The sequence below is a fragment of the Bombus pascuorum genome, chromosome 1, assembly GCF_905332965.1.
Source record: "Bombus pascuorum chromosome 1, iyBomPasc1.1, whole genome shotgun sequence".
Classification (NCBI taxonomy): domain Eukaryota; kingdom Metazoa; phylum Arthropoda; class Insecta; order Hymenoptera; family Apidae; genus Bombus; species Bombus pascuorum.
In genome coordinates, this window is record NC_083488.1 from 15,005,956 (window position 1) to 15,020,024 (window position 14,069).

Sequence of the window (14,069 nt, forward strand, 5' to 3'; positions counted from 1 at the left end):
GTACAAGAACAACCAATGAAGAGCGAGAATGAAATAAAAAGAACGAAGTTTATATCGGATGTTTTACAAATGATATCTTCGTTGATAGCAATAATATATCAAAATACGAATATATTATCTTCTTTTTTTATGAAATTACAAAACTGGTTGAAAAAATATTCGGACGAAATACATATCCTGCCTTTAGATATGTACAATGTACATATATATTTATATGCATTTCAATCGCTGTAAAATATTCACATGTAATGAACGATTTTACTGAACAGTCTATTAAAAATTTAATGACTAGCTACATGTATCGATTGAGCAGTATTGTTTTGTAAATTAATTAATTAATAATAAGACTTTCTATCTCGGCGGAAAGAATAGTTACAGATTGAATTTGGAATATCTGCCTTTATACTATTTTCCCTACTTAATGGTATGCAAAAATTCTCAGAAATTCTGGGTCATTGCAGACATGGTTGTATATTTTAGAAACTTAAAAAAAAAAGAAAAAAAAAATGCAAAAGCGTTCTTAAAAATATAGATTTCCTATATAGTTTTTAGAGCGACCACTTTCCTATTTTGACAGTAACAACATATTAGCATGCCTATTGTCTTCAATTTTTTTCAAATATTTTTTGGCAATGTATACTATACTTTAAAAAATCAAACACCGATTTTGTCAAGAAATTTCGGGCAGAAACGTGATCAATACCATTAATTTTTGCATTTTTTAAATACAGTGAATATATTATGTGGTGTTCAACATTTTTATATTCGAAAAAATAATATATAAATGAAAAGAATTAACTACTTCAATTAATTGAAAAACATATTTCTTTATCTTCTAGGTTTCAAAATATCAATTGTCCATTTAAAGATGTAGTGAAACCAATGGTTAAGGTATTCGACTAGGAAACCTCTATGAAATTTTTTGGTAGTTGGTTCGCATACAAATTTAAGTTTGTTTTGTATCATTAATTCTCTTTTATTTATCAATTACATAACAATAAATGATACTTAAAACAAAATGTTTTATCGTACAATGTTGTGTGCCATATTGATGACTTATGATGAAGACAATATGTAATGTCCTGAGTTCTAATTTTTATGTACATTTTATGATAAAATACTTTTAAAGTATTTTTAGAACATTTGCAAGTGAATATCGTTTATCATCAGGTAACTAAGGATTGAAAAAAATTAGCATAAAAAATTGAATTTCCGTGAGGAGCGATACTATGACAAAAAAAGGTTTATAAAGAAACATTTCACAGTCAAATATTTTAACCATAACCACTTCGCGGTTGAATTGATGATTAATACCCGAGAAGATAAGGGACATATAGGTCGGAAAAAAAGGTTTTTGATTTTTTTTAGCTACGGTGCACCTTACCAAAAGATCTGAAAAAGATTCAGGACAACAGTCAAGGTAACATGTCGCTACCATAGAAATAAAATAGTGGTCACTCTAAAAATTCTATATAAAATCTATATTTTTCAGCATTTTTTTTACGTTTTTCATTTTTTGCGTTTAATATTTGCAACGAAAAAATCTAAAAGAATTCTCTAACAGGTCAACATTTTGCATTACATTAAACAAGGAAAATAACGTAAAAACGGATAATCCGAATTCAACTAGTAACTATCCTTCCAGTCGAAGTAGAAGGCTGAAAATTGGTATACGACGTTATATATTTATATTTATAATACCTACAAAAATATAATGCAAATGTATTTTCCATTTCTCGCTTATTTGTCGATTACTGCTTAATTGTACATTTAGCACACTTTTATTTACTGATCATGTAGTAAATTTTAACCAAATTTGTGACTTGAGTATCGTCGTACAGTAAATTCTCGGAATATATCAAAGAAGATTTAAATAACAGCGTAAGATTTTTAATTATTTAAAATTTTCTTGATGTTTAGTGAACGATTTATTATTCAACATTCTTAATCACTTTTTTCTATTAGAAAGACAAGTCTTTAACTTTAGAATTTAACACGTTGAATGCCACGTCAGTTTTACAAGGTTTGGTCGTGGCGCCACGATTTTTTATTATGCGATACATATAATGTTGAAATATTACTTACAAGAGATATGTTACGGTGTATAATCATTAATGAATTTGTCTCACTGAGATCACCGGTGACCCCCACCGATAATGCAATTTCGCTCGATTCACTTATTTTTTACTATTATCAATTATCTCATATTGTTTCTTCGCGTTGCTAAATGTTCTATGCCGTTACGTTCCGGGACCTACCATAAACTATAATCCATCCCTCGGTCATACTTTTATGACCCGCAATAATCCTAAAGTACCGTCACAAGATTTAGCATTTGTTACTTTACTGTTAAAGCTCTTAATTGCCATCAAACATCTTTCAAGTCGAAATGTTCCTTAGGGTTATTGTTCACTAAGGTAAAAGCGGGTTTTCCCATGGTCAACAGCCACTGGTGCGGGGCCTACATAAGATAGATCTATATTTCATGTATAAATAAAACATATTTTTATATGTTTTATACTGCATTAATTTCGTCACACCATTATAGTAACGATGGTAATAATAAAAAATTTATAACTATTGACATTTGTTCAAATTATGTATTTCTACTAATCTTGGGGCGCCGGTCACCGGTGACTCCCATGGCATTCAAAGTATTAATAATCATGGATAGCAAGTAATATACGTTATTCGTTTATCATCTTCTTAGAACTTCTCTTAGTAAACAAGTTAGAAATAGGTACTATGTTCTTACTATAGTCGCATTAGACATTTATTTGCATGTACATATTTCACCCAAGCAAAATCTCTTCTTCATTTGCTCCATCATGGACATACATTTTCGTGACCAATGGAAGCATTTTCTCAAATCCTGACCTCAATTGTTTATTTATTCTTATTTTTATTACTTATTACTCACTATATTTATTTACTTATTTGCTTAAACAACAAGTTGAGTTCTACTTGTACTGTGGACGAGTTAGTTGAGTTCTACTTGTACTGTGGACGAGTTAGTTGAGTTCTACTGTGGACAACTAAGTTGAGTTACACTTGAATTGTGGATCTCAGTAAGTTCAGTTCGACTTAGACTTTGGAAGAAAACTCATTTGTTATCCCGTTGACCATAGATTCGTTATTGAACCTAAGATCATAGTCATTAGCATTGTCGATTCACTTATTCTTTACTATTATCAATTATCTCATATTGTTTCTTCGCGTTGCTAAATGTTCTATGCCGTTACGTTCCGGGACCTACCATAAACTATAATCCATCCCTCGGTCATACTTTTATGACCCGCAATAATCCTAAAGTACCGTCACAAGATTTAGCATTTGTTACTTTACTGTTAAAGCTCTTAATTGCCATCAAACATCTTTCAAGTCGAAATGTTCCTTAGGGTTATTGTTCACTAAGGTAAAAGCGGGTTTTCCCATGGTCAACAGCCACTGGTGCGGGGCCTACATAAGATAGATCTATATTTCATGTATAAATAAAACATATTTTTATATGTTTTATACTGCATTAATTTCGTCACACCATTATAGTAACGATGGTTTGTCTAATCATTGTCTAAACATTGTCTAATCGCCACTAACACTAACAATGGTTAATCCAAGTGAAGATTCGTCACACGCCCCCAACCCTAAGGAGAACTCGACAAATATATATTCTGTAACACCGCGCATCTATATATATAGAAAGAGATGTACATACATGAAGACCGTTATTTTCGAGCACACTGGAGGTAGTTAATTTGACCTGGTGCCCTATCTGTCAGAAGTCGAATCGTTTGCATCTATTTGTAGATACACGGCTAAGCTCGATTTATACCACATAGTGATTACAAAAATTAATTTACGATACTTTCACTTATAGTAACAAAATCATGTTTTTGATTTAGTGTACACATCTTCTTATGTGAGTTTTGTTTTGTGGAACTAATCCAATTCCATCAAATCGATTTCCTAGTAACTTCAGTATAAATTACTATAAATGCTAAAAATTTAATATGCATATTTGTTGTTTAATTTCTTTAACGTGAAATAAATTTTGTTCCAAAATTTTAAATAGTTGAAATCTTCCCGTCAGGACAGGTATTTAAGAAGACTTGATGAATAAATCACTCGTAATTTACGATTGACTATTGTATTGATATACATATCGAGTAGTTAGTATTTAGGTTAGTCCTTAGCGCCCCTGGGCGGCATTGTAGACAATTCACGATATAGGTCAATCGATAAAATGCTTTCTACCTTATACAGTCGCGAAGGTACATTCGATTCTTTCCTCTTGCACTCTTGTATGACATGTCTCGCCGTGATGACGCCAACGTACGATTTCAAGATATTCTTGCCATTCTAAGAATTTTGAAGTTTATACATTTTCAATATTTTGTTCATTTCAAGTACAGTTAATTATTTTACTTATCATATATTATTTTTTCTTTAAGTTAAATATATATTATTGAATATATATATATACATATACTTATTAATAGCTTCTAGTAAATTAATAAAATAACATGCATTTATACGTACAATGATATATCAATGAAAATTTTTGTACTACAATTGTTATATTTTATTTTCATGAATCTGAAAAATGTTTTTTGAACCGTGATTGATTGCTAAAAGTTACAGCATAATATTTTATAGATACCTATAATAGTTAAAAAATTTGTCTATTATATTTATTTCTATAATTTTTATCATATTACTTTAGGCAGTACTGATTCTTGAAAGATTACATTTGAATCCATAAATAAAGGAAATTTATTTTCTAATACACGATAGCAACTAATAATGAGCAATAATATTAGTATTAAATAATAGCATTTTGCTTATAAAGTTCAATATTTAAAGAATGAAGTGCGAGCTGAAAGCATTTTCTCAAAATTCGAAAGTTAGAGGACTCGTTGTGATAGTATGTTTTACCTTTTGATAATATTCTTCCAACATTAAAAGATCTTGTTTTTATGATTATAATATTTATATAATTTATAGAATTATAATATACGTTTAAGTGTATTACTATTCTTATATTGGCCAGCCACGTGGCTAAAGTGTGGTCGTTCTAACCTCACTTTTCTTTTCATATACGTCATATTATGTGTAATGCTGATTTCTCCTTGTATTTAAGTTCCCCGAATTGTTTTCAATTCATCTCGCTTGGCTGAATAGCGAAAATCAAATTTAATGCGCGCGCGCGCGCGCGCGCGCGCGCGTGTGTGTGTGTGTGTGTGTGTGTGAGGGAGGGAGGGAGGGAGGGGGAGAAGAAAGCGTGTGTACGTGTGCGTGTACGCGCGAATGAGAGGAGAGAGAGAAGGAATCGGTACCGGAAATGACGTATTGCATTCTGGATTATTTTTCAGGCCATGTTCTTTCACTCTGTTAATATATATATATGCGCGCGCGCGCGCGCGCGCGTGTGTGTTGTTTTAGATCGCCGATTATTAAACTTGCGGGAATACGTACATATCTACTTATCAATATTTTTATGAATAAATAAGATTATCAACTCTACAATTTTTTCAATATGAATGTATGATGTTAGAGAATATGACAAAAATTATTTTTAACTCGCATGTTACATAAATAAACATTTTATGTATAAAATAATATGTGATAGAGCTTACTCGAATTTACATAAACTACTTCTGATAATAAAACAACCGTATTATAGTTCAATGTGAAACTTCTAATCTTCTAAAAAAGTAATTTACAATAAGTGATATAAAAAAGAAAGATACAGCTCTCTTTTCATTCTATTAGAGGACAATAAATTAATGAACTTACTTTATTAAAATATGGTCGATATATTAGAAATGAGTTTTTTTCGCTACAAATGAGTTCAATATGTACGACATGAAGTTCTGAATTTCTTTGCTATTATATTATGGATACATTTAATTTGTGTGTTTTCACGGTGCGGTAGTTAGTACGATCCTGGTGATGGAGTTCGGCCTCGCCCCCCTTTCGTAGCAATCAATGTACTTACGGGACTACAGATAGCAGCACTGCTTCGAGCCCTGTCCACATGTGCAAAGATGGCCGTTCGCGAGGCCGTCTTCTCGGTTTCTTTGCTCACGTTTCAGCCTTGTTGTCACTTCATTGTTCTTTCATTATAAAAAATTCGCTTGTACGAATAAACATAGTATTTCCGTGACAAAACACGATAACCAGCTTTGTTTCGATTTTCAACGGTGAGCGCTCAAATATCCATATTTTTTCCTTCATTTATCTCTCTATGTCCTTAACGTATTTTCTCGTCATAAAGTCGTAGCATGTGGTGATAAAGTTTTTTCATGTTTTTGTGAAAATGCATGTACCTTATGCGTAATACTTATTGTAAGTACATAGAGTCTTTTAGGAATAATAATTGTAATCCATTCGATGTTTTGATAATACATATGCATAATCAATCATACTGTATCTCTTAGACGATGACGACAACGACGACATGTCAAGCGATGTCATGCAATTCCACGCATAATCGCTTTCACGAGTAATTCATTTAACGACAGAATGGCGAACATATTATGGTAGGATAATACCGTGCATATGCAAACTTGAGTGTATAATTATCTATTTTCTTTTCTTTTCTTGTTTCTTGTTTATATTACAAAACCAGATATATATTTAATAGCTAAATGATAAAACGATAATAATGAAGTTCCTGTTACATTATAGCAATTAGCGATATCACTTTTTTACAAGTCATTGTATGACCCCATGCACATGGAAAACAATGCTCGACTATAATTTAGGTAGAAAAATAAATTATTTTTTGTTCCCGTATATTAATTATGCATAATAATCCTGTATAATAATGATGCATGTAAGGAGGAACCCATTGCATTTCATATATGAAAGTTTTTGTAAAGTCAGTAATATTGTCGAAATAGATTCTCATTAACAAGAAATTAATATGTTTTATATACCTAGATAGTTTCTCAGAAATATGTTTCACATTATATAAATAAATGCTTTAATTTTACAGTACAATATAAAATATTTGACGGATATGTGTTAAATTATCTATTTATGATCGTTGTAAAAGAGCCACAAACATAAATCTTGATTTTTATTTAAAGGAAATTAAGTTTGTTTTTTACACATATGGTAACAGTTAAATTTTGTTTCCCCTTAAAGCAATTAGTATAACAACATAAATATGAAAATGCATGAAGCATTTAAACATTTCTAGATGTACATATGAAAATACGAACTATAATAATAGCAATAACCTTGTTAAAGATAAATTTAATATTCATTTATATTATTTATCTGTAAAATTCGATTATTTACATTTAAATGTTTCAGATATTTCAAGCATAATGTCTAATATCTTTTTTATTTTGAATTTCAGGATCAGAATTTCATGTGTCTGGTCAAAATTACGGCACCCAACCAGGGGGCCAGGTGGGTGGGGGTGGGGGTAGTGTAGGAGTACCTGGGGGCAGAGGACCTCCACCACTTGGTGGCTTACAGTCCATTGGACAATCAGCAGCAGGTATTCCACCAGGAGGCCCTGCTGGAGGGCAAGCACCACCACAAACCCCTGCACCTGGGGTACAATCACAACCGCCGCAAGGTCCGGCTCCAACTACGACACCTCCCGTACATACTCCATCACCGCAGGAAATGGGAAAACAGGCCCATTTACAACCTCAACCACAACCTCTATCACAAGTATATGGGCCAACGCAAACAAGGCCAACATCCCAAGTAAGAGGAAATTGTTAAGAAAAAATGTTGTTTATAAGAACTTTCATTATCGTGTATTAGCTATATGAATTTGTATATTACATATTAATGTTTATAAAAAGTATTAGAAATATTTAAAATATATTGTAAATTTTATTTGTGTTTTTATAATATATATTGTAAGCTATCAATTTGATATTAATTCTATGTATAAATGCACATCAATTTATAAATTTTACTTATTAATTGCATTATCAATTTCAGGGATATTATCAAGGACCCCGGCCCCAACAACCAAGGGGTATTAGTCATAGAGGTGGCCAAGGGGGTACTAGTGCACAAGTAGTTGGAATGTCGGGAGTTGGAGGAAGTGGAGGACAACCAACTGCAATTTATCATACAAGTGGTTTGCCAGTTCAAACTGGAGCAATATACCAAGTCCCTCATCAGATCCCACATCAGCAATCCTTATACACAATGAACAATCAAATGCCCCTTCAGGTAGTAGTTAAGTACTGTTGATTTTATATATTTATCGTCATGCATTATTCATTTCATTTGTGTCATCAAAAGAATAATTTCTAACAAAAGTTATTGTATTTAAGTGTTATTTTGCAATTAAAGTTTATTCTCTTTTCTTCCAAATATATCATTACTTGCTTGTAAAATATTATCATATTCATCATTTCTATTGATAATGACTATAAATGTAATAAATATTTTATAATTTTAGTTTGGTGCTCCACCCCAAAGGCATCCAACACATCAAAATCAATCTTATTTCCAACCATTTCAACATAATGCCATTCTAACACAGAGTATGTTTGGATATGGTGCACCTGCACCTACTCCCCAACCTTGTAAGTAACGCAAAACTGTAAAGATTGAAGATAAAATTAATCAAATTATATGTTCCTTTATAGATTACTGGCCTACAGGCCAACCAAATACACCGTTAAGTTTAAGTAGAGCAGGTGCAAGTGCAGTCACTGGTGGGGCTCAACATGTTGCAGGCCCGCTGGCCGGTGCCCAAGGAGCCCCAGTCGTACCACAAGGTACACTGCAGCAACCTACGCAACAGGCTCAGCCTTTACCCCCCATGGGTATATCTCTTTCTCAGACTGGTAAGTTGCAAAATGAACATAACATATTTCAATATAAATTGTATTGTCTAGATTGTTAGGTTGTGTTAATGGTAATTTCCAAGAAGTAGATTTTTTGGGGAGAAAACGATATAATGTAATAAAATAAGTAGTATTTGGTAAAATGTATAGAATCAAAATTATATAAATATAATACATACATAAATTCCTTGTTAGCTATCATTACAATATGTTAACAAATAGTTTCAATGTTTTAAATGAAATTGAATATCGTGTATATATAGACAAATACATATATATATGCAAGGATTTTTAAATGTTATAAAAATTATGACAATTCAACATTTGCAAATAAATATTGTATCTCAAATTTGGAAGACCCCAATTCCAACAAAAATCACTATTTTATTTTATTTTACTTAAGAACTAAACTTCCCCAAACACTTACCGCGATTATATAGAATATTTATGGTTCATAAATCTCTATGAAGGGTAAATGCATCATATTTCATGGAAAATATATGAAAGAAAGGTAGTAAAAGTGCAGGAAATTTTGTTTATGACTCAGGGATTCAAATCGCAACTTGAAACTGTTAAGTTTAGAGATTTTCTGATAAATTCAGGTAGAGATTCGGGTAGAGATTCAGGTAGGAATTCAGGTAGAAATTCAGGTAGAGATTCAGGTAGATTTCACAAGCTCACACAAGCTTGTATTATATATAAAAACTGAACTAAAACTGAAGATGCTAATAACAAATATTACCATTTGAATAATTCAACATTAATTGATTAATCAATTAGGTCTTTGTATATATTGTAAATCATGTATTTTGTTATTTAAAGATATGTACTCAGGTCATAATGGTGGTGCAACAAGTGCGTCAAATAGTACGACAAAATCTCGGAAACCAAGAGGACAAAATGCTATTACTGATATTGTAGATCCAACAACTGGTAAAAATATCAGTCACGAAATTTACAAAGATAATGAAACTATTCAAAGCGGTGAATCCAGCAATCGTGAAACACCTCAGCCACAAGTGAGTAATATTATTATATTAATACACTAACAATTGACTATAAGAGCTTTGTATTTAAAAGAAGAAAAATCAGATTAAATGTAAATAAAACGCAAATGCTGGCGTTCTAATTTTTATATTTATACCAATATTATTTTTATAATAACAACTCCTAGAATGAATGTGATGTTTTATTGTAATCTTATAGTCAGTTGTTTACATTATTAATATCTGTACCCAAAAGCCATGATCATTGAAGTATTTTTAAGATATTCTTATTTCGGACGACTAGAATATTGTATGAAAATTTTTATTACTATTTCTATGTTACTCCTACTACTAAATTTTGCATGTATGATAGAATTTTAGTAGTACTAAATTTACGTCGATATACAAAATTTGAATGAATTGATGAAGCCACTTAGCTCAATTGCAGTTAACTCTTATAAGAATAGAATTAATTTTTATCTGGATTAGGTATATTATTATGTAGATACGTTATTTACATACAGTTTTTTGTAATTCTGCTTATAGTTTGCAAACCATGGCTGAGGGGTTACAGAGGTATAAAATATATCGAATGTTTCTTTTATTTCGTTTAGTACATTTGGTTTTATTTCTCGTCCTATGATTTAAGTTTGGAGCCAGTTTTTAGTTGTCAAACATAATCTTTATCCGATTGCTATGTATCATTGTCTATCACGCAGAATTGGTGATTGTTACAGAATAATGACGTCGAAGTGCAAGCCGACTTTGCAGCCCGGGTTGCAAAAACACTTGTGAAAGTCGCGACCGAAGAGTCCAATTCCGACTCGACGGTACCGACTTGTGTACCAAACACATCTACAACTCAAAATGTAATACAAAGTTTATCTAATACCCAAACAAATTCTACTAATGACGTGAATAATCAGTGTAGTAGCAGTTCACCAACACAAAATGTACCTAATGTAACCGCGTTATGTAGTCAATCGTTAGGTACCACTAGTAACGTGTCTCTAATAGACTCTTGTGCAATGAAAACAGAGTCGAAACCATTACAAATTCCTGTGAAGGAATTCCAACCTCGAAGCGATTCAAAAAGTGGAGTCATCGAGGAACCACCATTAGCTATATCGCGTAACGTAAACAAGGATGATATTTCTGCGCAGTTACCCGCAATGATTGTAACTGAAGTTGAAGTGAAGAGTACGAGTGCCACATCTATTATAACACAGACATCAGTTTCCACTGTGACTATACCAAGTACGAACGTTCCGGAGGTCCCTAAACCGTCCACCACTGCCCCAAGTGCTAACCCTGTTCCTGCCAGAGAACCGTTCCCAAATTTATCCAATAAAAATTCATCGAGTTCACCGCCTAGAAGAAAATCTCAGACTCACACCCACAATCAATCTACTGCTACTGCTACTATTTCTGCTGCTGCTGCAACTGAGTTGCCTTCGAGTGCCAAAGAACAAAAAGATAAAAAGACGAGGGAAAAGAGTCTTAGTTCTAGAGGTACTACTCCTACACCTGCTCATAATCAAACAGATCATCATTTGAAAACCAATGGAGATGCGTCTGGTGATAAACTGGAATCCGATCCTGTTCGAACTGAAGTTCAACAACAAAAATCATCTGATGGTAAGTTTTTGCAAACTTCTAAGTTTTCATTTGTTTTATCGGTTATTTTTCTGTTTGCTTTCATAATACATAATTCATGATAATATAGTTAGAGTAATATATGATATTGCAATAATAATGTTCGTAGTAAGGGATATTATATTATATTTGTTATTATATTTAAATTTTTTGGTTGATATTTGAGTAATATTATATAAAAAAGGCATTTAAATTAACAAAATGCAGATAATATGTTTTATCTCTGTAGAATAAAAAGTTTAAAAAACGTAAATTTTTTATGATTTTATATAGCTATTTTTAAATTTATATGAAGTATATTAACTAATATTTTACGAAAAATATTTCTTTATTTTTCTCTTTTTTATTCAAAATATTTGTAGTATATGAACACATACATTATTGCTTATTTTATATTTCTCTCACAAATAGTTGATTTATGTTTTTGTATAGATACTTCTTATTTGATTTACAATATTATTGATAGTTGTGTTCGTGATTGTTAATCATTTTGTATGTATCCTACACTCATATATTGCAATAATGATTTTTCTTGAGAATACAATATTTTCATATACATATACAAATTAGAGTTCTAGATTAAGACTTCCGATATATCTACATAGTTTTCCTCCTTTTTTCTCATATGACTGTAATTTGAACTTTGCTTCTGTGATAGCTCCAATAATCATTATTGTCCATAAGTTTACATGTTAATTGTTATGAACTAGTAATTCGGTTAATGTTAATGTTAAATCATGGTATATAGTGTGCTTACCCGCGGAGATATTTTCAAATAAGCATACTTAAGGACATATGTATCATATGTGTGAAAGAAACGTATTTCTTCAGTTACACATGTGGAAATAGATTTGAATATTTTGAAACTTTTCATTCTTTTTTACAAAATGTAAAGCACCTATTAATGAAATGTCGTGTGGTTATGTTATTTAAAAATATTGTTAAAAAGAAGGGTTGTTGGATGTTACTGTGATGATACAATACGATTTACTTTGATTCTAACCTAAAAGTTTTAAAATTCCTTCTGCTTGCATCCAACTTAAACTTCGCAATTGTGACGCAAATTTTATTTTAAATGATACATTAATTTCGTATTCATTTCAATATACATTAAAGCATTCAATATACATAGATTATTTTTACACGTATACAAAAAAGTTTGCATTAAACGATGCATTAAACGTTTCTCAAAATAGATTATGCAAGGTGATACTTTTCATGAAATTTAATATGGCACATTTAAGTAATAACATTATTGAAGTTGAAAGATATTCGAACATTCAAGCAAGTGAAGACACATTATTTAAAGCATACATCTCAGATTCATAATTGAAACGATCGAATAGTGCTGTAAGACAAAAATTTCTTAAAAACAAAAATATTTAGATCATAATAATGATCTAAGTGCAAACTGTTAATTTTTAAAGTAGTTCTATTATAAAACATTAATTTATATTGCAAAGTGGAATAAAAGTACAGGGATGCCAAATTACTTCTATTATAGATATTTTTTAAAAATGGGAACAAAAAGAAGGTCAAGTTTTCGTTATTTGTATGGAGAAAAATCGAGCAAAATAGTTTTCCGTGTACTTGTCAAACCTTAATTTTATTACATGAATTCTTATTTCTTGGGGGAAAATACTTCTTAAATACATGGAATGAAAGGATTATAGTGACAATACATACATTGTCCATGAGATTAAAATTTGTTTTCTTAATCACACTAAATTAAATTCAATCGTTTCAACAAAATTGCATTATACAAGTTACAAATTTGATTATTCCTGGTAATTTTTAAAAATTTGAGAATATTATGAACAAAGTGTAGCATACATCATGTAATTTATTGGAATACATGTTTCTAATGTGAACGGATCTTTTTTCAATGATTGAAATGCAAGGTATATATAAAACTCCGAAGGGAGCTTGAACCAAACTGTGACATCATACGACGAAAAGGCGCGAAATGTACCGAAGGTACACGAACATCGGCGATTGTGCTGCTGGAGGGAGGTTCCCGACTTGTTTCCTCGTCGAACAACGGAGGTTCCTCCAGTAGCCAGCACGTGCTGTGCTAGCCAGCTGTATTTTTTACTCCGTTTTTCCCATTTCCCTTTTCCTTTTATAATTATTATTTTTTAATCAACAATTGTATATTCGTAGTTATACATAATTCTACATTTACATTCATACTACTTAAAAGGTTACTCATCTTTGAGCTTGCATACTTCATAACGTAACGAATACGCTTAATGTATTTGCGTCTTTACTATATTCCGTTCCTATATAAGGTTTCTTTTTTATCTTGCGATATTCTGTAGAATTTATACACATAATCCTTTATTTAATTGTAACGAGCGCCCTTTACACGCATCGTTTTTCTTTTCCTTATAAAAATCTACGCGTTTCAATCTGAAAGTCCTTATGTGTACTGGCTTTAAAGGATACAGGTCTTATTGCATTCTTTTTTTACTTTTTTATTTTAAATTATTGTTACTGTGACAAAGTGATCAAGCGGATGCAACGACCACGGCAGAGGAATAACTTGATAAAAAATGTATGTATAAATTATTTTGGTTTGGCCTTAGAACAGTTT

General features: G+C 31.3%; 1 protein-coding gene and 1 long non-coding RNA gene across 6 annotated transcripts in view; both read left to right on the top strand.

Annotated features, from left to right (window-relative positions):
- LOC132905795 (eukaryotic translation initiation factor 4 gamma 3-like) overlaps window positions 1–14,069 on the top strand; it is a 45,345-nt gene that overhangs the window by 18,620 nt on the left and 12,656 nt on the right. For 3 of the 5 annotated variants that reach the window (XM_060957452.1, XM_060957469.1, XM_060957433.1), the window contains exons 2-7: window positions 7,370–7,728; window positions 7,972–8,214; window positions 8,441–8,567; window positions 8,631–8,831; window positions 9,654–9,850; window positions 10,555–11,455. In XM_060957452.1, coding sequence (XP_060813435.1) covers window positions 7,370–7,728; window positions 7,972–8,214; window positions 8,441–8,567; window positions 8,631–8,831; window positions 9,654–9,850; window positions 10,555–11,455 — 2,028 coding nt within the window. The remainder of the gene's footprint in view (window positions 1–7,369; window positions 7,729–7,971; window positions 8,215–8,440; window positions 8,568–8,630; window positions 8,832–9,653; window positions 9,851–10,554; window positions 11,456–14,069) is intronic. The other 2 variants (XM_060957461.1, XM_060957444.1) reach the window with 1 other exon arrangement.
- On the top strand, window positions 5,787–6,896 carry LOC132905923 (uncharacterized). The gene is made up of 3 exons (XR_009657888.1): window positions 5,787–6,203; window positions 6,278–6,348; window positions 6,441–6,896. It is a non-coding gene; the product is annotated as an uncharacterized LOC132905923 (long non-coding RNA).